Below are 26,635 nucleotides of genomic sequence, written 5' to 3' on the forward strand. Positions count from 1 at the left end.
TTTTCAATTCATTGGGGGAGGGGGGGCCTTATGCTATATGTGCCTCTCTCTCTCTCTCTCTCTCTCTCTCTCTCTCTCTCTCTCTCTCTCTCTCTCTGTGTGTGTGTGTAATGATACCCCTTACCAACACTCTACGAGGTTGACAACCAAGCACTACTTACCACTATTCGAGGTAAGTATCTGCTGACTACTTACACCACTACTCTATGAGGTAAATTATGGCAACCAAACATAGCCTAAAGCAGAGAGAAAACCTAATTGCTCTTTGGATGCAATTAGTGTGTAAAATGCAATCTAAATGAGCTTTCTAAGTTGCATTTGACACAAAAATTACACCACTTTTCTACCTACATCATGCACCCAAAAGGGAAAGGGAAGGGGAACGAAAAGTAAAAAAGACAAGCTTTGATGTGATTAGAGCTAGTAGTGCAGTTGACTTTACTTTGGTGGGCTGTTGGATTTCATCATTCTACAAAACTCAAGTGGAGTGGACCAAAAAACAAGCTTTCGATTTAATCCCTTCTGTCTCCCCACTCAACTCACTATATAAACCCTTCCAAGACACTCACCTTACATCTTAACTAACTACAACATTAGCCATGCCTAGGTTCACTGCCTTGCTCCTTCTGTTCCTCATCTTTCATTCTTCCTCAGGTAAGCCCTCTTGCCCTATTAGCTCCATAAACTCGCTTAATTAATACAAAGTTGATGGCTCTCCTCCTTTGCAGGTGAGTTCCAAGGCACTGCTGATAGTGCTAATGCTGCAAACCAAGTTGAGGTATATAAATTTATGTATGATCCATACTGTCAATATTGATACTATACATATTATTTGTAGGAAAACACTTCCAAAACAGAGCTGAAAATGAAAATGAAAGTGAGATGATCAAATTACTCTTGTTTATGTGACAAACTCCGACCGGGTTCTCTCTCTGTTTGGACAATACAGAGTCTGTTGAAAGGTAGCCTTGTGGCCGCCGAAAAACCAATCCAAAATATTCATTAGAGTTTGGACTGGTTTACTTTCATCCAACGCTGTATTGTCCATGCTGAAGTTGAAAAAAAAGAGTTAAAAAGGATATTTGAAATCAGTTATGTACAGCTTTTCATGCTTTGAGACTATAGTAGTTATGCGTCATTAATGTAATGGATATGCTAAACTTAGTATTTTTTGTGTCAATTTACTTTCTAATACATGTGTATAATGATGAAGATTATCCAGGCAAACATCAGAAGGCTCGTCATGGAATATACAGTGCACGACTATCCGCCAAGTGGACCCAACCACAAAAATGATCCTAAGAAAGGAGGAAACCTTGGTCCTCCCTAAACTCCTAGCCATCTTCTCCGTTTGTATTTGCCCATAATCACAATAATCTCTCTCTCTCTCTCTCTCTCTCTCTCTCTCTCTCTCTCTCTCTCTCTCTCTCTCTCTCTCTCTCTCTCTCTCTCTCTCTCTCTCTCTCTACATATATGTGTGTTCTCTTCTACTGTGACTTTGATGATGTTTTTGTAAACCTTCCTCTTCCTCTTCCTCAATAAAATCTTTCATATATTTTTATGAATCCCTTGGGATCCCATAGCCATGGTTTGATGGACTTGTGCTTGTGCTAACAGAAAAGGCCAGTGAGATGCAGCAAAAAGAATACTTGAAAGAATGGAAGCTTATATTTGCATCCCTCTATTTTAAATTAATTTAGGGAAATTATATCAGCACAACCATATTTTGATAATCACACTATCCCATCTTGTCTTTTATTATTTAGAGAGCTGACAAAGGTTGTTACAATTCCCCAAAAAAACTCTCACAAGCCAATTAAAAAATAAAACACATAAATGAAGGAAAATAGGAAAGATATTTTCATATATTCGCACCTTCCATTCAGATATAGGACTCTATCAAAGTTTGTAGCGATGTTTGGACTCTCACCAGTTGGATGAGTAGGTTCAAGGGGGGTTATCGTGAGACTCTCTCTGTCTGTCCAATAAGATAATGAGGAGAAGCAAAACCTTTTTTGTCCAATCAAAGGAGCCACTTTGGTAGGGATAAGGAAGGCTTGGTTCTAGGTTTTGAGTAGGAGGGAAGAAATAATTTTAAAAAATAAGTAAAAGACAATATGAGTTAGTGCAATTATCAAAACATGGTAGTGCATCAGTAGCCTTAATTTATCTTATTTGTTGCTGACAGCTTGTTGGAAGAAGCTGTAAGTCTGTAACAGCCAATGAGAGGTTTATAATATAAGGGTGCATCTTGAAACAAGGGGTGTAAATACCAACTTGCATTTTACCAGGGATTTGCTAGGCAATTTTGCGGAAAGACAATTTGCGGCTCACTTTTGCAGGAGAGAACAGCCACCTCAGGTGAATTAAATGAATAAGACAAAATCTGATAAGAAGTAATCCTTCGCGGCTTTTTCTCTGTTGCAAAAGTGAGTTCATTTAATTCACCTGAGGTGGCTGTTCTTGTTATATATTATAAAATATAGTATATTATATTACTAATAATGTATTTGGTATTATAAATTATATTATATTATAATTAATAATTATTATTACTTGAAGTTCTTTCATGGTGCTCTCTCAAAGAGAAAGAGCTCCAAAGAACTTGAATGAGATGAGTGAAACTATCTCCTATTTATAGATGAAGGCGTGAAGGAGTTTGAATCCTAAATCTCCACGTGGGATTCACCAAATTTCAAATAATTCTCACCAAAGCATTTGAAAATATTCTAAATGAAAAAGATGGAGGGAACATTGCACAACTTTAAAGACTTTGATTTTTCCCTTCAAATTAATGGAGGGAACTTACACTAGTCTCAAAATTTTGATTTCTCCTTTCAAAATATATTATTATAATATAATGTAATTTATAATACCAAATACATCATTAGTAATATACTATATTTTATAATATATAACAATCCTCCACTTATTACTAATGATGAATGTAGAATGCATGAAATGCAAAATTAGAAGTAAACTGAGTATAAGTATCGTGTAAGTCCAAAGGTGGCATAGGCTTGAACCTTAGGATTGAATACGAGGCACAAGGAAACATATTCACACTATACTTGGGTTCTTGGTTCTCTCAAATGGCAGCACGTTAATGGGCCTTGCGCTGATCTTGTTTTAACAAGTACTCTAGGATTTATCCGAAGAAATCCATAGAAAGCGGCCTCACTTTCTTACTTGTAAAGGCATACTCATAAAGAACGTCCACAATCGCTCTACCATTCCACTTTCAAAGCTATGACTCATATTAAGAACAAAGTTCAACATATCTTGTTGTGGATACACAGTCCATCTAACCAGATATGAGACTTTAAGAGAAAAAGTTTTACCCCCACTATTTCTCAAAATATATAATGCACTGGAAATGCAATCTCGTGTTGACATTTCATGGATAATTCTTGATTGAATTGCCATGGAACTCTTATGCACATGATTTTCAAATTAAAATATTAAACTTCAATTGACATCAATATGATAGAGTGGGTTTCAACTAGTATTATCTCTTTACACCGGTAATAGTCCCATATCTCCCATGGTTTTACTAATCTTATCACCTGATAAAGGTTTAGTAAGGTGATCTGCCAACATTTGATCAGTAGGTAAGTATTGAAGTGTCACCTTACCCTTTTTCACAACTCTTCTTATATGATTATTTCTCATAGCAATATGCTTGCTATTATTTGAAATTCTTTTATTTATGGTGTTGTAAATTGCTGCTTGATTATCACAGTATAAAGTGATTGGTCCTTTAGTAAAATCTATAAATGGAATACACTTTAAAAATCTTTTAATCCAAAGTATCTCTTTGCTTGCAAGAGACATAGCAATGAATTCAGATTCCATTGAAAATAATGCTATACACGTTTGTTTTTTAGAGGATCAAGCAATTATGCAACCACCCATAGTAAAAAGCCATCCATTAGTTGATTTAGAAGTAAGTCTATCAGAAGCCCAATTAGCATCACTGTAACATTCTAAAACAGAAGTTGTACAATTATAATGCAAGCTATAATTCATGGTATGTTTTAGATATCTCAAAACTCTGCTACTTTCATTCCAATGTTTAACACTTGGATTGCTAGTAAATCTACTTAACATACCAACAAACATGCAATGTCTGGTCTAGTATAATTCACAGCATACATTAAGCTACCAATGATTTTATCATATTCCTTTTGATTTACAGGTAACCCAGTGTTGGGTACTAATTTACAATGGGGATCAAAAGGGGAGTCTCACTAGGTTTGCAATCAAAATGATTAAACTTCTTTAATAAAATTTCAATGTAATGAGATTGAGTTAAAATATATTTACGATCTCTTTTGATTATTTTAACTCTTAATATAACATCAGCAGGACCTAAGTCTTTAACGTCAAATATTTGAGGCAAATATCTCTTAGTCTTATTAATGCAATCTATGTTGGAACAAAAAATTAATAAATCATCAACATATAGAGTAATTAACACTTTAAAATCTTTTGTGCTCTTAGAAAAAATACAACTTTCTACTTTACTTCTTTTAAAACCAAAATTTTTAATCTCTTTTCTGAATTTCTTATACCACTGTCTAGGTGCTTGCTTAAGACCATAAAGAGATTTGTTTAGTTTGCATACCTTATTTTCTTGACCTTTGAGAACATACCCTTTAGGCTAATGAATGCAAATTTTCTCATCAAGATCTCCATTGAGAAATGCAGTCTTGACATCCATTTGATGTACTTCGAGATTGTAGATGGAAGCTATAGCAAACATAGTTCTAATATAAGTAAATTTAGTAACAGAAGAAAATGTTTCAAAATAATCTAATCCTTTCTTTTGACTATAACCCTTGGCTACTAACCTTGCTTTGTATTTTTCAATACTACCATCAGGTTTGAATTTCTTTTTCAAAACCCACTTACAACCAATGGGTTTAGTATTAGGAGGAAGATCCACAAGATTCCATGTATTATTATCATTTATAGATTTGATCTCATCATCCATAGCTATTTTTCATAATTTAGAATCTGGTAAGAACATAGCTTCTTGAAATGATTTAGGATCATCTTCTAATAAGAATGTAAACATTCCAGGTCCTAGATCTTTTTTCAATCCTGCGTCTCTTCTTCTCAATACAGGCTCAAAATCATTTTCTCCATTAACAGTATCATGCATATGAGATGAACCACTTTCATGAGTCGAATCAAGTAAATTTTCAGAAATATGATCATGATTAGCATTTTGTACTATGGAAGAATCATTGTAAACAATATCAGTATTAATTTCTAATTCACTTAATAGTTCTTTTTCTAATTCTAACTTATCAATATCTTTACTATTAATTATTCAAAGTAAATAGCATGAACAGATTTAATAACACTATTAGTTTTAATATTAGGAAATCTAGAAGCTTTACTATGCATAGCATAACCTAAGAAAATAGATTTGACAGCTTTACTACCTAATTTAGGTCTTTTAACAGTAGCATCTAATACATATTCAATACATCCCCAAATTTTGTAATAATCAATATTTGGTTTTCTACCATATAATAACTCATAAGGTGACTTATCATTATTTTTATGCAAAATTTTGTTATAAATATAACAAGATGTATATAAAGCTTCACCCAAAAAACTAAATGGAAGATTAGAATGTAAAAGCATAGCACTTACCATCTCTAGTAAGATTCTATTAGAAGGGTGCAAGTTTCTTCGTGAGAGTTCGTGAGAGGGTGCCTTTGTACCTATTCGAAGTCTTTAAAAAGGGACTCAATCAGAGTTTGTTAAAAAAAAAGACATATTCGTCATCTGTCGTTCTCTTCTCACTGTCATATAAGTTTAAAGTTTTCTAAGTGGGTTCTGGTTCGTGAGAATACAGGAAGTGCAGTCCTGTTAAAATTCTCGGTGTTGGGCATTGTATCATGGAGATAGAATTTCAAGAGTCTATCTACATCTATACGTGGGAAATTACTATCTTAAAGATAGCTTCCTGGAAGTGCCTTGCCCAACTATTTATACTGTTATGTTTTCTGCATTCTGTTCTTCTTATTTTCTACAACAGTTCTCTCTTGCAAAAGTGAGCCGTGAAATGGCTTTCTAGAAAATTGCCTAGAAAGTCCTTTCTGATAATGGCACTTTGTCCATTGTAACTTGTTGAAAATTGTAATAGCCTTAAACAGCTATGTGAAAATAGGTTGATTAGCAAGACAATTTTGTCTTGATAGACGGACAAAGGTAAGAGTAAGATCATTGACCTCCATGAAAGTTTTTTTTGGCACTTGCTAGATATAATTTGCAAATGAGACATTAACGCCTTTTTTGTTCTTTTTCATCATCCGATCACCATATGATTCTAGAGACATGGTCTATCCTTTGTTTTTGGTAGTTAATAGTCATTAGGAGACAAAATTAAGGTGTGAAAACAATTATTGAATGGAAATTGAAAAGCGATGTAGCTCTAGTTCCTTTGGAAATGATGAAATCATTGGTGCAAGAATAAATATTTGATTCATACTGCACTGGAGAATAATAACAACATTAGTACTTGCTGATGTCAATTTTTATTACCTTAATATAACCTAAAATCTAAATTCTTATATATTTAGAATTTTAATTGCAGGCCACATAATTATAAATCATTCATTTCCAACTCAGAAGGTGAGAAATAAGACAGAGTCATTAAGTCACTAGGGAAAGATAGTGCTGTAGCTGTTGCTTCTTGATGGTAGCAAACCTCTTGCTTCTTGTGTTGTGTGATACGGGAAAAAAAGCTTGTCAACATTACAAAGGTGGTGTGGCAGCTTCCTATTGATATGATGGCCACCATAACCAATATGCAATTTCATGGTCTCAATTCTACAACAACAACAACAGTAAGCCCGGACGGGTGTGGCTCTTCGGCATAAGTCTCGGGTATGCTCCCTGGAGACCAGTGATCGAATCCCACCCGGACTTGCCCGATGCACGTGGTTTACGGGCGATTGCGTGCATCCGTAGGGACTAGTCCTACTCCCGAAGGGGGTGGGGACATCCTACGTTATCAAAAAAAAAAAAAAAAAAAAAAAAAAAAAAAATTCTACAACAACAGTAGTTGGGGTTGAGTGAGTCTCCATTTTCATTTCTCTTTTTAATAATAAAAAAGATGTGATTATCAGAATAGGGATTAAGGATAGCATTTCCCAATAAAAATACATTCCCTAATTTGATACATCAGGCAACGTAAGGGTGGATGTTTGGGACAATCCTAAAACAAGTGTCTTTTTATCATTTTTATATGCAGGAAGTAAGTGCTTCATGGCCTGAGTTTAAGCTAGGTGGACCCAGTGAATTTTCTTTGCCGACAAAATAAGTTCGTGCTGTCGTTAGTAGGTTTATCACGATTAATTACTTCCAACACCCATCATCATGACCAAGATTTTGTTCTTCAGAGGTGATTAATTTAATCTCTGTCTCAACTGATGATTTAATAAACTAAACTTGTAGTTCAAAAGTCTAATTGTTCTTTGTTTAGTGCTCCTACTAATGATTCCCCTCAATCCTCCATCCAATGCATTTAGACTCATTTCCTTCCTAGACTACTTTTCCATGTTGGTCCGTGTTTCGAGATCAGGACCTATGAAAATGGGGGGAGACAGTACCATATTCATATGGGTATTTTTCATAGGTTATCATTATACCTAGCACTAGCTATATGTGGCTATGGCATATGGTAGTGAAACTCTTGACTGCCAAAAGATAACCCCTTAATTGAAGCTATGACTAAAAATATGGATTGAATCGAATTATATAAAAAGGGTTGGTTCAATTGAAGATAGAAAGGCAAGAAATATACACACAGAGATACATCAGTGTTTTATATTAAGAAGAAACAAATGATTACAAAGGCAAATCATTGGGAAGAAGCAGCCCATAGTAGCCCATGGTACATTCTTTTTTTCATGCGTAGCCTACTATGTGATCTAACTACTCTAGATTTGGCTAGTCTATGTATGGGGTGGTTAGCACTCAGGAAATGGGAAAATACAATCTCATGGCCCTGACTATCTCATACAACCGTCTAAAAATCTACCGAGTCTCCACCGACTAGGATTATTACCGTGTGCCCATGATATCACGTTGGAAGAGTCTCCCTCTAACTCAAGTCTTTTCTCCATCAAATTAATGAATGCACTATAACCAAAAGGAAAGGTTCTCACCTTAACCTATGAGGAATCTGTTAGAGGTAATTAGATCAAGCAAGAGGTAGCTTGAAGCATTACACCTAAGGTATCTAGCTTGAAATACCAAGTTTGTTGCCTCCGGTCCATATATATATATATATATATATATATATATATAGAGAGAGAGAGAGAGAGAGAGAGAGAGAGAGAGAAAACGGTTCCTACACATATGTGTAGATAAGTTATCTACACACTAGCTTAAAATACAGTGGGGGCCACATTATTTGGGTGATTCAAACCATTCAATTTTAAGGCCCTCACATAGATAGGGTGTCCATAAAAAATCAGATCCATAGGATCATCCTAACCATTCGAATTGTGGAAGCAAAAAATGGACTAATTTGTGAAGGTTTAAAGACATCCATTTTACCTCCACAAATCATACGGTTGGGATGATCCTATGGATCTGATTTTTTGTAGACACTCTATCTATGTGAGGGCCTTTAAAATGAATGGCTTGGATCACCCAAACAATGTGGGCCCCACAGTATTTTAAGCTAGTGTGTAGAGAACTCTTTACACATATGTGTAGGAACCGTTTTCTCATATATATATATATATATATATATATATATATATATATATATATATAGAGGAAAGTGTTTCTAGTCCGGCCGACTAGAGATCATTCTCTAGTCCGCCACCCAAAAACACATGGGTCCCACATATTTTGTGGTGATCTAAAGCATTCATTTGATAGGCCTCATCATAGATAGGATGTCCTTAACCCTTCGATTTGTGGAGTTAAAAAATGGACAGATTTGTGGCGGTTTATAGCCGTCCATTTTAAGCTCCACAAATCATAGGGTTGGGATGATCCTATGAAGCTAATTTCTTGTGGACACCGTCTCTATGTCAAGGCACATCAAATGAATGCTTTGCATCACCAAAATATGTGGGACCCATGTGTTTTTGGGTGGCGGACTAGAGAATGATCTCTAGTCGGCCGGACTAGAAACACTTTCCTCATATATATGAGGAAAATGATTGTACACTCGACCGTACCTAAAGTTAGGTACGGTAGAGTGCCAAATCACATGGGTCCCCCAATTTTGGTGGGCATCTAAACCATTCATTTGCAAGGCCCCATCATAGATAGGGTGCATACCAAAAACCAGCACCATTGAATCATCCTAACCCCTCCAAAACTGGAGGCCAAAATGGGCAGATTTGTGGACAAACACTGTCTGTCCATTTTGGCCTCCACAAATGGATGGGTTAGGATGATCCTATGGAGCTGATTTTTGGTATGCACCCTATCTATGATGGGGCCTTGCAAATGAATGGTTTAGATGCTCACCAAAAATGTGGGACCCATGTGATTTGGCACTCTACCGTACCTAACTTTAGGTACGGTCGAGCGTACAATCTTATTCCTCTATATATATATATATATAGATGAAACTGTTGAACTTATGGTGAGCTAGCTTGCCCAATCACATGGGTCCCACATTTTGGGGAGTGATCCAAACCATTCATTTGCAAGGCCTTAGGGGGTGTACCAAAAATCAGCTCCATAGGATCATCCTAACCCCTCCATTTGTGGAGGACAAAAATGGGGCAGATTTGTGTCTGTCCATTTTTGTCCTCCACAAATGGAGGGGTTAGGATGATCCTATGGAGCTGATTTTTGGTACACCCCCCATCTATGTAAGGGACTTTCAAATAAATGGTTTGGATCATCCTAACAAAGTGGGCCCCCATGTGATTGGGCAAGCTAGCTCACCATAAGTTTGGTGAGCTTAAGCTCACCAACAGTTTCCTCATACACACACACACACATTAGGGTTATTGACTGGTTAATGGACTCTAGCCCATGAAGGCCCACTACACCGGTCCATTATCTTATTGGGCTTATACTAGAACATACATGGGTTATATCATATACCCAACAGAATCAACATGGCCAATAAAAAAATAGGAGATTCTCGTGGCTCTGCCCTTCCATTCTATTCCTACTTTAGATTTTCCAATGTTCGCAAGTGCTTTTTGGTTATCCTAAGCCTATGCTTGAAACAACCAATTACTCCAAAGCTTAAGCTGGTAGAGTTGGTTTTATTTAATTATTTATACTTCAACACTCTCCCTCACGTGAGACCCCTCTTTTGGGCTGTACATGTGGATTTTTAATATCAAGGAATTGTGGGGTTTATGATGCAGAACGTGCGGCGTGGATCAAATCTTTTATTTTTAATTTCTTATTTTCGTCATTTTATTTGTGGTATTTTTTTGAGATGTCAAATCTTGTTCTTTTAGCATGATTTTGGTGTTTTTAGAAAGGTTTTTCGATTACCTATCTAAAGAGATTAATATTACGCTGTTTAGAGTTGATTTGGCTAAGTTATAGGCAGTTTTAGGATATGGTATAGTTATATTACGGGATTACTATTTTAGGAAAGTTTTAGTCATGTTTCTTCTTTTTATTTATCTTGCTTTAGTTAAAAGATTGAGAATAATAGTTAGGCAAGAATTTAGGGTTGTTATTCTTAGGTTTTGGCTTTTTATATAATGTAATGGCATGAGAAAAGAATGATAGATTTGAATAAAGTTTATTTTTTGGATATCACTTGTGAAGAGAGCATTGGCTCCTTTCAAGTGGGTGAAGGAGCTTCGCTCCTTTCACGTGATATTGGAGTTTTCGTCCAAACTGTGGCATGGGTTTTCATACCCCACGAGATTATTTTAGTGCTGCTCGTGTCGATCTTTATCTTGGTGTTGCCGCTCTCACGCTCCATGCGTCAATTGGTATCAGAGCTCAAGGGATCTCTGACGAATGCACGACGGGATGAAGAAGTCGTTGCACCTAACGTCGGCCAGCCTGATCTAGCTGCGGAGAATGAAGAACTCCAACAACGGGTGAGGACTTTCACACAGTTAGCACTACTCGAAGCCCGCATCCATGAGACGATGGCCATAGATCTGAGAGTGCCTTCGAGAGCCCTTTTCATGGCTATGTTTCATGTAAGGCATTACAATAATAATAATAATAATAATAATAATAATAAAGGGTGAACGAAGAATAGAAGATTGATGTGGTGCCGAAAATCAAATTTGGAGAACGATGGCCTAAACTCAAGGTCGAGTTTTCTTCAAGCGGGGGTGAATGATGCAGAACGTGCGGCATGGATCAAATCTTTTATTTTTAATTTCTTATTTTCGTCATTTTATTTGTGGTATTTTTTTGAGATGTCAAATCTTATTTTTTTAGCATGATTTTGGTGTTTTTAGAAAGGTTTTTCGATTACCTATCTAAAGAGACTAAGATTACGCTGTTTGGAGTTGATTTGGCTAAGTTATAGGCAGTTTTATGATATGGTATAGTTATATTACATGATTACTATTTTAGGAAAGTTTTAGTCATGATTCTTCTTTTTATTTATCTTGCTTTAGTTAAAAGATTGAGAATAATAGTTAGGCAATAATTTAGGGTTGTTATTCTTAGGTTTTGGCTTTTTATATAATGTAATGGCATGAGGAAAGAATGATAGATTTAAATAAAGTTTATTTTTGAGATATCACTTGTGAAGAGAACATTGGCTCCTTTCAAGTGGGTGAAGGAGCTTCGCTCCTTTCACGTGATATTGGAGTTTTCCTCCAAACTGTGGCATGGGTTTTCATACCCCCACGAGATTATTTTAGTGCTGCTCGTGTCGATCTTTATCTTGGTGTTGCCGCTCTCACGCTCCCTGCGTCAGTTTAGAACCCAGGACTTGGTGAGAGGTAATAGCTCTGATGCCATGTGAAACAACCGGTCACTCCAAAATCTTAAGCCAGTAGAATTGGTGTTATTTAATCATTAATTTATGTTTCAACGATATGTCAAATAAAACTTATCAATTATAGATGCCTAATAGGGGTTAGCATAAACACTCTTATAGGTATTATAGCGTGAGATGAACCTACCCATACTAGATCGACGGGAGATGAAGGCTTATCTCATTAGTTACTAGAAAGGCACTTAACTTCCTGTGTTCATGGAGAGAAAAGATATAGGGTCGTCTTTATTTTTTCCCTTAATCTAAAAAGGAAACAAAACTTGCATCAGATCCCATTAGAGCCACATACATGGAAGCACAGAGAAGGTGAACTGAGGTTTCACTTCTAGCTTCTGAGGTTTCACTTCTAGGTTCCCCTTTTTTAGAATTTATAGGTTAATTTTCGTTTAAAAAGTGTTGGGAAAACTCTGGGGAATATGCCATCTTCTCCCTTGAATGTAACAGTGAAGGTTGTATCAATCCTGGAAGAGAACAAAGTGATGTGAGAATACACAACCAATTAACCATCCTCCACCGGTCACCTATTCCATCACCTCCCCATGCATTTCCAGAAAACCAGTTTTGCATTTATGGAAATGAAGACAACCACGAATACAATGATTGTGTAGTTGCCAATCTACAGAGATAAGCAATTCCATATCATTTGTAGGTCAAAGGAAAAGAGACACACAAACGTATGCTTAACATGATTTTTGACTTTAATCCACTCTTTAATTTTGCATTTTCTTTGTTTTCTTTTTAACAGTAACAAAACACATCATGTTGAACTTATAATTGTACAAGTTGGGCAACCTTCAATGTGATGTGATTAATGCCAAATTGTGAATTTGGTTTCTCTTGGTCTGAAGATGACGAAACATTTCATACTAATAGCAAATCCTATGAAAAAAAGCATGAACCAAGTGTACCCGCCAAAAAATCGTTTTGTATCATTTCATTCCTGAATGAACAAATGAAACATGGTTAAAAACATCTTGTTTCATCCAAATCATATTGACATGCTCCGTCTATCATAGAACTAAAATGTGGATTACTGTGCCATTTGCAAAAATCATGTCTTTGCTCTAATCACAGAGGAGTAGATTCAAGATCAGCAAGGGCTCCTTATGGTTTCTTGGTGTTGGCTAAGGCGATCTTGGTCTCTTTCATGTTTTTGGAGTAGAGAAGGATATCCATCGTCACTTACCATTGCAAGTCAATCCTGAAAATTGAATCCAACCCCCAAGTTATGAAGCTTATAGGACCGAGATCTCTAAGGATGTGCAGAAGAATGGGCGCACCATATAGAATGAAATTCTAATTAGCCTTATCCACTGTGCTCCTTGCCTATAAATTAGTAATTGCCCACTTCTTGCTAATCAACTTCTTGCATGTGTTTTTTTTTTTGAGAGAGAGATCTACAAGCAAGCTCCTTATTAATAATGAGATTTTGTATGGTGTACTAGTGCATTTTCAAAATGTAACGTACTGCCCTCACATAGACACATAGGATGATCCAAACCGTGCATTTGATGGGCCGCAACGAAAATAGGCGGTGCCCAAGAATCATTTCCGTAGGATGGTTCCAACCCTCCAATCTATGCTTACAGGTTTCCATTGGGGCATCTCAATAAAGTGCTATTGCTCTTTAACTTTAAGTTTAGACGCTGGAGTGGATCCTAAAGAGATACCACTTCCTCATGAGTTTATCTTGAATCGGGATCTTTTGGCTCAATTTTATCCCAGTTTTGCCGAGGGAGCAACCCCCCGAGTAGTTTACCGGACAAATTGATAAGTCGGGCATTTCCGGAGTGGATTGACCCACACTAGCACTTCCACGTAATAACTCTACCAAAGGCGATCCTATTACAGGAATAGCGTCAGGTTCACAAGCTTATCGCCAAATGTCTCTTCTATTAAGAAGACCACCCCGTCGCGAAGCTTATCCAGGAGATGCCTGAACTCTATTTATGATTCATTTCATTATTTCTATCTTATTGGCAGTTGTTCCTTATTTCAGCATATTGTGCCATTTCATTATTTTCTATGCCCACTTTGTGGAGACGGACCTATGGGACGCTCTTGTAGCTGGGTTTTGCAAGGGCACCCTTGGCTTTATCATTCCTCTAATAATAAAAGCAAAGTTGTAAAGTAGTCGAAGTTACGTAAACCGTAGGGAAACGATCACTGCCTATGATATATTCTCCATTATCCCAATTTTCTTCCCCGTCCACCCCTTTGTAGTGTAAAACTAAAAGCCTAAAAGGAGCAGCCGTGGCCCGTAAAACACTATAGGGGGTGGACTGTGAAGAAAAAGGGGTCGAATAAAATTAAATAATTCCTGGCGTACGTTAAGCACCCATCACCAAGTGGCGAAGACTAGCGAAGAGGAAACAATCTATCTATCGTGAAAGAACCCAAAACACAAACCCTTATTAAGTATTGATTGGACTCTGCAACTCTACCTCAATTCGTCAGCACCAGCAGGTCGACCGATTTCTCTCAGGAATTACAACAAACATCTCGAAGGAATTGCAAAAGAAGGAAAAAAAAAAAACATAACCAGAACCAAACCCTAAGACTTCGAGAGACTCCATAACAGTGGTTGGCAAGGCAAATTGGCAAAAACAAAAACCTAAAGAAAAAACTCAGTGTCTGCTACTGACATTAACAAAAGAAAAATGGAGAGATCTCGATCTAAAAGGAGCTATTACTACGATCAGGACTATGATTCCCAAACCCTAGCTCGAACCAAACCACGCTACCATCAACACAACAACCATTACAACAACAATCACCACCGCCGCGGCAGCGTTGGCCGCTTCTCAAAACCCCAAGAACCTCAGTCTCAAATCTCAACATCCTTCAGAATCCTTTGCCCCGACATTAAAGCCGGAGGCGTGATCGGAAAATCCGGCAGCATTATCAAGGCCTTCCGGCAAGAGACAGGAGCATGGATCAACGTCCACCCTCTGATCCCCGGTGACGAGGAGAGGATCATCGAGATCTCGGACGTCCGGCGCCGAGATCCCGACGGACGAGTCTCGCCCTACTCGCCGGCGCAGGAGGCGCTGCTCATGATCCATAAGAGGATTCTGGACAGTGATGTGAGCTTTGAATTAAGGTTTCAGAGTGGAGTTGATGATGATGATGATGATGATTATGGACCACGAGGAGGGGGACGGATAGCGACGAGGCTTATCGTTCCGAGGTTTTATGTAGGGTGTCTGTTGGGGAAGGGTGGGAAGATCATTGAACGGATGAGGATGGATACAAAGACTCAGATTAGGATCCTGCCCAGAGATCAGCACCTTCCTCGTTGCGTCTCAATGTCGGAGGAGATCGTTCAGGTATATACTCCATTCCCGGCCAAATGGCTACTTTGTTCAATTACTAGGGTTTTGGGTAACTTTTCTGTTGATTTAATTAGTTTGTGAAAGGTTTTGATGGTGTGTGTTTAAAGAGGCTGTCTAATTTAGAATCTTGTTTTGTGATTCCATAAAAGGAATCCAGATTTTAAGACAATGTAGAATTCAGTACTGTAACTGATTTCCATCTTAGAGCAGCATTTTATTTCAATGAATGGGTACCATGATGAGTGCTTTAGAAGAATGGCCATCAACAGAGCAGCCTTGGAATTATTAGAAAGAATGAGTGTGGAGAGGGCGGGGGCGAGAAGACAGCTGAATGCTCATCAGTTCTTTGTGCTTTAGAGGAATGGTCTAGGGAACTTCGTAAGATCAACTTCACATCTAAAGATCAACTTGGCATTCCCAACTATTCCCATCTTCATGTTTTTTCCACAAAGTTGTTTCTTCTTTCCAACAGCAAATTGCCTTCAGGGCATTAATCCATTAACTCCACTTTTGTGCAATTGGAGATTGTTACAAAGCTCCAAGTGAAATCTGGTGGAAGGTTGACACTAGGATGGATGAATCCTCGTACCGAGCACTTTCTGGTATGACATGGTACTTCTAAATTCTAATTGGTGAGTCTTAAGAGCACAAGTCATCTCTTGGTTGTCGGAGAATTATGATGATCAAATGTCTTTCTATATGTGGCTATGCATTGTTTTGTATACCATTCTATTAGCTTTAACCAAGGAAACATACATCTTTTACTTCTGAGACTAAAATGTTAACTGCACAAGGACATGCTAAAATTATTAGCATGTATCAATCTGAAATTGCTCTTTCACGTGCTTTCCATACAGGCTGTAGGTGATGCTGATTCTGTGAAGAAAGCTATAGAAATTATTTCCTCTCGCTTGACAGAGGCACAGCTTCGTGACCGGAGTCCTTTCCGTGGACGAATACATTTGCCCGACCATTTTTTTCCTCCTGATGATGAGTTTACTCCTCATATCCGATCAGCTTTGGATGTGCCAACCTCAGGTCCGCGGTCGTTTGTGGGGTTGTCTAGTGGCAGAGGTGATCTCTATGCTTCACGTGCATCTGGCTATGCATTTGAATCTGCGGCTATTCCCATGGCCGATCATGCACAGTCATTTTCTGGTGAAGATCTTGTATTCCGAATCCTATGTCCAAATGACAAGGTTGAAAGTGTCATGGGGAAGTCAGATGGAATTGTAGAAATGCTTCGAGGTGAGATTGGTGTGGATGTCACTGTCACTGATCCTGTACCAGGGTCAGATGAAAGAATAGTTATTATTTACTCTGAAGAGGTACATGGCCAGTCTCAACTAACTTTTTCTTGTTATGAAGAACTCTAGGCTATGGGAATATCTCTTTAAAAGCTATATAATCATTCAATTTCAATTTTCTACGCAAGTTTCTTTAGGCTATGGGAATATCTCTTTCAAGCTATATAAGCATTCAGTTTCAATATTCTATGCAAGTTTCTTTAGGCTGTGGGAATATCTCTTTCAAAGCTATATAGTCATTCAGTTTCAATATTCTACGCAAGTTTCTTTTTATTATTAGTGATTGACACAAAGTGTACTTACTAGATAACTGTTGGGATTTAGGATGGTTACATCATACATGAGAATAAGAATTACATGGGTAGGATGTATCAAATTCTCCCTTTTTTGGGGCATGTGGAATTTAAGAAAGTAACTATACATGGGTGCCTCTGTAAACTGATTAGAGATACAATCGAAAATATTATGAAATGCCCTTGTCGAGTTTGTGAGCAATGATACTCCGTATTAAGAACTTAAGACTGACCCTCAGTTGAAAGAGCAAACTGATCCTACTTTGCTAGTTTGAAGCCGAAATCTTTCTATAGTTTTGTATTGCTATCTAAATTTGTCTTTGGATGGATCTCCTGTCAATTTTTTTCACGAATTAAATGACAATCAACTCTAATATAGCTTTTTTCATTTGTTGAGCACAAGCTTTGTTACAATGTTGATGGTTCTTAAAATGTACTTCACAATACACTTGTTTTTTTCCCAAATTCCTCAACTAAAAAACAGTGAGTTTTTTTTTTGTGGTTGCCATAAGCTGTGTATATAATTTAAAACACCAGATCTCGGCATCTTCTGTGCTTGCTTTTGGGTGCAACCCAATTTGCCCAACTCAATTGCAATAAACCAGGGTTGTCATGTCCCCCTTATGTGCACCGTCTCCATCTGCATTTGAGTGCTTAATAAGCTACATGAATTATGACGCGCAAGATGTTTTGTTGCGGATTCAACTATCACAGTTAGGCATAACTAAAAAATAAATAAGCAATAGCTAGGCATGGCTTTCTTGAATTTAGCATGCAATGGTGGACAACCTGGTCAAATAAGTCCTGCCTCATCTTTTCTAGATCAGGTAGACCGAGTTGCCTGCTTTTGTCTTCCTTGCATGTTAATGCAATCCATTTGATCATATTTGGACACTAGTAACTTCAAGTATTTATCCTTTTGGAAATCATATGACCTAGGCTCTACAATCTACACCTAGGCAAGAGTGATGATGGTTATTTCTTTCCTGGTTCGCTCAAGTGAACCCTAAGATAGTATTTGGGCCTACCTTAACCTGTCATCTTTAACTTTATGTAGAGGTTGATGTCTTCTTTGCCTTTTTTCTTCCTCCCATTATGATTATGCTATCTACAACTATAGTCGGGAAAACTATTTTTCTATTAGTTCTTTTGACAAAAAAAGGAGATTTGTGAAAAGTTAAAAATGAATCTCTTTATGCCAACCATACTTAGGTGCTTGTTTCAGTCCATCATACAATGTGCTCTTGAATTTCTACCGTGACTAAATTCCACCCCCGAGTTTGGAGTAGCATCCTTGTATCCTTCTTTTTCTTCATGAAGGATTTTTTTTTTCTTTTTTCGCATCAATGGAGAGTAGTCACCCCCGAGTTTGGAGTAGCATCCTTGTATCCTTCTTTTTCTTCATGAAGGATTTTTTTTTTTTTTCCGCATCAATGGAGAGCTGACCTTACTCTATCATTTTTTTATGGGCCTTAATCTATCATTGCTATGTGCTAAAGGATGGATTGGGCAGACAATTTCAGCCATATTAATGGTTTTTTAATGTTAACAAACATCATCGAGTAATTGAGTTGTAACGGGGACCTGTTCTCTAGGAACCTCTGTACAGTGCAGTTTCTAGTATAATGTTCTTATCTTGGGTCCTTGGACATTTTATTTCATCTTGTACGCTCTAGTTTTTTATAGTATTTACTATTTACTAATCCCTGAGATGAGTTCATGGCCTTTCTTTTTGGTTGGACTCCTTATTATCCAATGGCTTTTAAGTCAATTATCAAAATCACCGTGCTCATAAAAGTGATGAAATTATGAAACTAATAATTTTAAATTTCAAATTTCATAAAAGCTACCCTGAAATAACACCAATTAAAATAATGGAAAGTTCTAAATTCTGATTATCTTCAACATTTTATGGGTTTTGCTGTTGTCTGTTGAATTTTTGGGTGATTTCTCTCATTTTGGAATGTAGGAGGGGGGGTTATAATTTGCCAAAAGTTTCATATAAACTCATCTGAACTTGGCTTTTTGTTGTGGAAGATGCAAGAGGTATCATATTGCTCAGGATTTATGTCACACTAAGTTTTCTTGTTTATGTGTACATTAGGGTCCAGATGATGAGCTGTTTCCAGCTCAAGAAGCTTTGCTCCATATTCAGAGTCGCATTGTAGACCTTGGTCCTGACAAGGATAATATTATTACAACAAGGTTACTTGTTCCAACCAGCGAAATTGGATGTTTGGAAGGGAGGGATGGGGCATTATCTGAGATGAGGAGATCGACTCGTGCCAATATACAGATCTTATCAACAGAAGAGTGTTCAACATCTGTATTAGGGGATGATGAAGTTGTACAGGTTTGTGATTTTTTGTCTTGGTGAATGATGCTTGCTACTTGTTGAAAACTAAGCATAGTAATTAGATGATGAGATATTGAATTAAGCCTTACTTCTCTTGAACATCCAATCTTTTCGTTATTTAGAATAAATGGTGCAATGTCGTGATAATGATGAGTGTGTACAGATTGTAGGGGACATAAGGGCAGCACGTGATGCTCTTGTCCACGTAACCTCAAAGCTGCGTAGCTACTTGTATCGTGAGATTTCCCTTCCAAAGGATTTGCTACCACCATCCATCCCAGGTCCAGGACATATTGGGAGCTTATTTGGAGTTGAGGCTAATTCTCCCAACAGAAATCCGACTCGTGAAGGTTTCCAGGGAAATGGCCTTCCAACAGCAGGCTATCAGAATATTCAGGCTGCAACAAATACATGGCAACAAAAGGTGACATTCATTGTATAGTTATTTTTCGCTGGATATTTTATATTGTGGCTTTAATTCTTCAGTTAATGAGTTCTTTGTTGGACATAGCTTTATAGGTAAAAAAGGTAGAAGAAAACCTGAAACAAAAAAAATGCATAGCATATTTGCCTTATTCCAGTCCAAATCTGAGGCACTTTATTATGTTTCGAAATGAATTTTCCTTAGTTTTTCTTTTGTACTGACCTTTTTCAATGTTTCATGGAAGCCCATGAAGTTGTGAAGGGGAACAGTCTAGGCATAAGTTCCCTTTGCTGATTATATTTCCTTGCATATGAATTCCTGTCAGTCATTTTGCGCATCCTTGGTATATCATCTCATGAGCATCTTGTTGTTATCTCATCATTTGAAAGGCAAAGTTCCAATGTTGAAATTAGAGGTTATAGTAAAATAGAGATTCTTCTATACCTTCTCAATTCTGTTCCAGTGGTCATTCCTTTGTCCTGGATTAGAATGTTCCAGTACTCCACCCGTACCAATATTTCGTTCCAGAAAAGATGTTTCAAGATTTGGAGAAACAAAAATTAAACTGAAAAAAGAAATTGAAAAAATGGAAAAATTTTGTACCGAAAATGGTATTGTAGAACCAAATGTAAAGATCAAGCACGAAAAAATGACAAAAACTGTCATTCAATCTCGGTTTAGGGTTTTGGAAAACAAAAGAAATCCTAAATCTATCCAAAAGAGGGTTTCTGATAGATTTTAACCCTCCCGTTCAACTGGGAAGGGTAAATCATTGCAAAAGCCCCTCAACAGAATTAAAACATTTATATTTTAGGGGTGAAATGGGAAAAACCAGAGAAAAATGCTGTAACTGATTTTCTTCCCTGAATTTTTGCATAATTCCGGCCTGAATGGGGTGCTCTGACTGGAATTTCTGAAACACTGTCATCTGAATGACGCCAACGGAAATTTTTTGAATTCCATCCGGAAAGTTATGTTTGCAGTTTTTTTTCTTTGAGTTCATTCCGGTACAGAATGTTTAGAAAATTTTGTCCGGAACGGAACGGAATTGAGTCAATTGGCAACTAATTGTTATGCCCATCAATCGCATTCAAGTGTCAAACATTGGAATATAGTCACACAGGGAATGAATTCTACATGGCTAAAATTCTAGGTTGAAGAAATCAGACAAATGGGGAAAAGCACAGTACAAGGTTGAAGATGATGAAATGGATTAGAAGGCTAACATGGGGCAGACAGAAGTCGAGATGATAGAACACGTGGATGGCTAAAGAGGTGTTCATGACTCATGAGTCATGAGGATCATAGCCCTTAAGTTGTCCATTGCCATGCCACATGGTGGGATGGTGGTGTGAAAGGTGGGGAAACCAAACCCCACTCATAGCACACTCTAGAAAGGTGGTGGACAATTGTGAGTGTGACTCTGTGAAAAACGGGCCTGTCATTTGGGGTGTTCAAACCGGCAAAGGCAGGTAGAGAAGAAGGGAACATAGACCTACAAATCGTTTGAACAGGGCACGCTGCAGGGTTCGGACTCGTCCATCTTCCTAAGGTGAGTTCATGTTTCAGTAAGCAACATAAGTGGTAAACCCACAGGCCACAGGAAAGCTATACGAATTTCTGAAGGAATATATTGAGGAGGGAAAAACTTTGGGAGGATTGAAGATCTTGTGTGGTCTAAGTTGAGCAAAGAGCTGCCTTAGTGCTGATATTAGAGATGGATTTGTAAACCCACAGAGAAGACAACCAAGACGGTACCGGCTCTCCTAGGAGACAACAGGAAGCTCCTTGGGGTGATTTCAGTTATAGGAATATGTCCAAAGGTGTCCTTGTGGCATAAATGCATGCGAAATCTCATCTAGAGTAGATGATGTCCCTGCTATCACTAATTGGGGTAAAAGCTACTGGGAATGAGGAAGTGCTAGATTTTAAAGGTGAAGACAAGGAAAGACCCGTAGACAATTTCTTGAGAGAATCACGTTGGCTTACAAGTCACGTGAGCAGTGACATAGTTAACATTACATTTAACATAGAAGGAGCAAAAATGTCCTTTTCAACTTGAGTAATCATGACTAAAAATAGCCTTATTGACTTATAAGCAATTGACTAATATATCCTTAAGGCACCTCAATGACAACCTTCAGTATCAACACCCCCTCAAGCTTTAGAGGATTGAGATTGTCCGTTTCCAGCTTACCAGCAAGCTATCGAACACAGTCTCTCTTAAATGCCTTTGTATGCAAATCAGCAACCTATTTGATGTAAGGCGTCTACTATAGCTTCACACACTTCTCTCAAAAAGTGATACTTATCTTGATATGCTTCTTTCTTTCATGATAAATAAGATTGCTCACAATCATGATTTTAAATTTCCACTCAAACGACACGAAATGACCGGAATGTTTATGTTTCCATCCCCACAGAAACTATACCAAAATCAAAACGCATATCGAACCAAACTGCAAGTGACCAATATGTGTTACATAATTATATTTATATGAATTGCATGTGAAATGTGGTATATGCATTATGCATACATATATGTATATAAATGTCATGTGAAATGTGGTATAAACTGGAATTATTAGATATGCACGACAGTGCATGTTACTAGGTCCTGAAAAACCCCGCTCAGATTTCCAATCCGGGGCTATCAGATGTCCAACCAGTCCTGTTTGCTCAATGTTAAACCATTATGGGTGTTATTTTGCTTATGTGATGGTTTTTGAGTGTGTATTATTGCTCGTTCGATCACTTTCTGGAGTTTCATCTTAAATGTCATCGACAAAAAAATGAAGAATAGATCGTATTCTTTGTCTTTGAGCTATTATCTCTTTGATTTTAGCTTCTTTTCTGTGACTTCGAAATGGTATCTAGCCTCTTAAATCTGAGATTTTTTCGGGATTTAGCATGGCAGGGTATGGGGAAAGACCCAAATCCAACAAAGGCGATGCTTCATAGGCTTCAAAAGAGCACTTCAGCGGGAGTTCGTGGAAAGAGATGCAATACCAAGTGAGGATTCCTAGATTTGAGGAGTATGATAGAAGACTTTACCAACAAAGTTTAGGAAACTTGAGACTTGGGGAACGTTGCACTTATGACACAGTTGGCACACCCCATCTCCAACTCAGCCTCCTATTCGTCAGCCCATTAATCCATTGATTAATCAAGTCATAGTCAAGGTGAGCTTGCCATAGAATTTAAGTGGATGCCAGGCTATCCTCAACATTTATCTATAAATTTGGTTCATTTCAACAGTAACTTTCTTTGTAGGAGGGAATAAGAAGTTAAGCCTTTGAATACACAGGACTTTTCGAAAAGAAATCTAAGGTAGGCCCATAAAGTTGCACAGATATTTGTCGGCATGGTGAATGAGGATGTAACCCATAGTGTGGGACTATAAATTTGGAACCATTGAAGCAGGGGTAAGGCTGCGTACACCTAGCCCTCCCCAGACCCCTCAATGGCGGGAGCCTCGTGCACTGGGCCGCCCTTTTATTGAGAAAATTTTGTGACATCACACAAATTATTTGACGAATTACTTCCTATGAGGGATATCCAATCATCACATTGATCTCATTCCAAATTCTAACTTTCAAGTGTTCCTCACTACTACATGGGTCCCAAGGATCATCAAGAATTACATCACCGAGTAAATGATTTATTGAAGAAAGGCATGATTGGGGAGACCATGAGCCCATGTGCAGCCCCTGTACTATTGATGCTTAAGAAGGATAAAAGGTGGCATGTGCACTTATAGTCAAACAATCAATAAGATCACAATTAAGTATGGATCTTAGATACCCCAGCTAGACGTGTTAGATATGTTAGTTTGTTCAAAGGTGTTTTTTAAAAATTGACTTGCAGAGTGGGTTTCATCAGGGACAGATTAGATTGGGGATGAATGGAAGATGACGTTTAAAATCAAGAAAAGATTATATGAGTGGTTAGTGATTTCATTCAGGTTGTGGAATGCTCTTAGCTCTTTTATAGAGAAAGATTGCTTCTTAGCTGTATCCTTTGTCTTCGGATCACAAGGAACAGAAATTAGCAGAGAACTACCAATCTTCGTCCGTAAGACATCATGGTGGATCCTACAACTATGAATACATTCACCGCGCACATAATCTGTGATAAAGATTAGGGAAAACTCCAATTCAGGTGGTGCAATGAGCTATCAGTTATTGATCTTCTCCCCATTTGAATATTCAACTGAGGATCTGTATTTCCTTATTTCACTATTCCAATTTGGCGACCGTACTCCCAACTCTTACGATTGAGATTTTCAGCAGTACATTTGGTCTGCCCTACTTTTGAAAGTGCTGTTGCATTCTCCACGTGACTCCCATCATATCTTTATTAAGAGAACTGATCTATTGCGCAGCCTTCTTTTTATGATTCTTAAGAATGTATCCTTCTTGCAGCAGGGCAGTACTCCCAATTCTTATGATTCAGATTTGCAGTATTAGCTTTGGTCAGCCCTACTAGGAAAGTGTTCTTGCTTTCTCCCTGTGACTAACCATCTAATCTTTGTTAAGAACATCGATCCATTGCACAACCTTCTTTTTGTGATTGTTAAGGGTGTAACCTTCTTGGGAGCAGGGCACTGGGCGCAGTGGACCCTTGGGGCAGGAGGAAAGTGGCGCTTCTGAAGAAGGGACAAGACCAGTTCAAAAGAATGAAGAAGGGTCAAGTGCGCTGAACAGGCAAGTCAATCCTTTGTTTTGTTTCACTGTATCAAGCCATTCCATCACATTATCCATGCCCATGTCTGTCTAACTCTATGTTTTTCAGGTTCCATGCACCACTCGTCACAAAAACAACACTGGAGGTTGTCATACCAGAGCCTGCAATTCCAAGCCTCATTATGAGATCAGGAAACAAGCTTGCTCAGATCAGTGAGGTGATCTTGCTTCTGGAATTTTCTATCCTATTTGATTTGTAGCTAGGGCTCTGAAATATATTTTGTTGCCCTATATTTCAATGGAAACAGATGTCCGGTGCAACTGTTACCCTTCTAGAAGATAAACCTGAGCTGACTGAAAGAGTGATCCAAATATCTGGTAGTCCTGAGCAAGCTGAGAGAGCCCAGAGCCTTCTCCAGGGGTTTATTCTGAGCAGTAAGTTTTGAAGAGCACCCAAGAGCACCCATTTCTCGATTCTATTATTTTTACCTGTTTTGTTTTGAATCATAATTTCGGCTTGTCTTGTATTTATCAGTACAAGATGTCCCTGCAAACTGATCAGAGGCATGGTTTCTGTTAACGTTAAGAAATTGCATGGTGTTTGGCGGATATTCTCGTTGGTAATTTGTCTTCTCAGAGGCAACTGCGATGAGGATTAAAGGAAATTCTGTCCTTAGTCCTTGTAATAAAGGTATGTGTTGCATTTTTTTGTTCATATGAATGTCCAACTTCAAAGTTCATCCGAAGTATCTTGACCAAGTTTTTTGACGTAGCCTCACACAAAGCACACGCAATCTTCTGCATCCATCTACATTCTGGTAGGGTTATTGTTCTTTTGTTCCTAACTTAGAAAGAGTTAATCTCAAGCCAAAATGTATGAACTACTGGAGCAGTTCAACATCCCGGCATATCCGCAACATATGCAGAAAGGAATTAGCGAAAGATGTAGATAAAATGCACAAAATGTGAGATATTTTGCAAATATTTTCAGATTATCTTCAATTTAGTTTTTTTTTTTTTTTTTTTTAAATTTTTTTTTGATGTGGTGTGATGGTTATCATTCTAAGATTCTGATTATTCAGTTTCAGTGTGATAACTTGGATATTTGCTTCCCTCAGCCATACTGTGGTTAAATTCCAGACTCAGCTAAGGCCCTGTTCGTTTTAGATGACAACCGATTATTGAATTTGGAGTCCACAATCGGTTGCAACAATCTAAAACGAACAATCATATAAAACAGCAGGAAAGCTGCCGTTGCAAAACAACGGGTCCAACCCGTCCCAGATTGCACCCTTATCGCAATGCACATACATTCCTCTTATAACTGTATGTGTACAAATTGGAAGTCAAAATACTTAATTTACTCATTGAATATTCAATTTAATTAAGAATTATAGCACGATAACAGGCCCCCAGTGGGCTTTCAACTATTGTACGCCACAGAAGTTATCAGGCCCAAGCCCATCAGAGACTCTCTAATGACTTAACCAAAACAGGCCCGTGTTAAATTCTGTTGAGAACACCTTGGTCGGATGATCCTAGGCCCTTGATCCAGCATGCTGTGTTTACGTCTCTACCAAGAAAAGCTAGACTGTTGATTTTTTGTAGTCCTTTAAGTTCCCAAGATCAACGGCCTTGGCTTCACTTACATGCTCCCTGTGGCGCCCAAAATTGCCTTGGCTTCACACGTGCAAATTTAAATGCCGTACATGTACGCAAGAGTTTCTTCTGCATTTTTATTTATCTATTTTGGGTTTTGGCTCTTAATTAGATCCCGCCGGTCTTTTAGCTCAGTTGTTATCTTGAGCCACTTTTACAATGGGAGATGATTTTTTCGCCCCTGTAGGATTAGGCGCCCCCTTGGTCACGTGAATTGTGGCAGACTTTAACACTTTTTGACATCAAATCACGTGATAGGGGGGCGCATAATCCTACAGTGATGTGGACGGAAATCACCAAGTATGCTGAGTTTGAAGTCAAGCAAAGGAGAATGATGTAGGAGCATAATTAAATCGCATGCAACACATTTATCACTTGGTCTCTGATTCTTTAATATTTAGTCTTTGGTATTTAATAGTTTCTTACTAAGTGTCTAGTCTTTATTGAGTCTTGGACTAGAGGTCTTTTCATGTAATCTCTATAAATATGAATGAGAATAGAGGGTTGGGCTCTCAGGAAAAAAGAATCCAGGTAAAAGAAGTTGTACGGAGGATGAAACCTGATCTTATTTGTTTACAAGAAACCAA

The 26,635-nt window shown here is 37.8% G+C and overlaps 1 protein-coding gene and 1 long non-coding RNA gene across 4 annotated transcripts; both read left to right on the forward strand.

Moving 5' to 3' along the window:
- The first annotated feature begins 539 nt into the window (after positions 1 to 539).
- On the forward strand, positions 540 to 1,565 carry LOC143862598 (uncharacterized). Its single transcript, XR_013240378.1, has 3 exons — positions 540 to 654; positions 729 to 778; positions 1,214 to 1,565. It is a non-coding gene; the product is annotated as an uncharacterized LOC143862598 (long non-coding RNA).
- Positions 1,566 to 14,215: 12,650 nt separating this feature from the next.
- On the forward strand, positions 14,216 to 25,399 carry LOC143860272 (RNA-binding KH domain-containing protein RCF3-like). Of its 3 annotated transcripts, XR_013239654.1 has the most exons (9): positions 14,227 to 15,318; positions 16,182 to 16,652; positions 19,029 to 19,277; positions 19,444 to 19,704; positions 24,307 to 24,410; positions 24,499 to 24,607; positions 24,698 to 24,824; positions 24,925 to 25,080; positions 25,163 to 25,399. XR_013239654.1 is itself a non-coding variant. In XM_077370841.1 (8 exons), exons 1-8 carry the CDS (start codon positions 14,650 to 14,652, stop codon positions 24,945 to 24,947), a joined length of 2,013 nt encoding a protein of 670 aa, XP_077226956.1. In that variant the 5' UTR covers positions 14,227 to 14,649; the 3' UTR covers positions 24,948 to 25,399. The 3 variants fall into 3 exon arrangements, 1 of the variants encoding a protein (XP_077226956.1); XM_077370841.1 differs by having other exon boundaries at positions 24,925 to 25,399; XR_013239655.1 differs by lacking the exons at positions 19,029 to 19,277; positions 19,444 to 19,704; positions 24,307 to 24,410; ... (2 more) ...; positions 24,925 to 25,080; positions 25,163 to 25,399 and adding an exon at positions 15,535 to 15,956 and having other exon boundaries at positions 14,216 to 15,318; positions 16,182 to 16,317.
- Positions 25,400 to 26,635: the final 1,236 nt, after the last annotated feature.

The sequence above is a fragment of the Tasmannia lanceolata genome, unplaced genomic scaffold, assembly GCF_043159265.1.
Source record: "Tasmannia lanceolata isolate RefF3 unplaced genomic scaffold, GAP_Taslan_0.1 ptg000037l, whole genome shotgun sequence".
Lineage (NCBI taxonomy): Eukaryota > Viridiplantae > Streptophyta > Magnoliopsida > Canellales > Winteraceae > Tasmannia > Tasmannia lanceolata.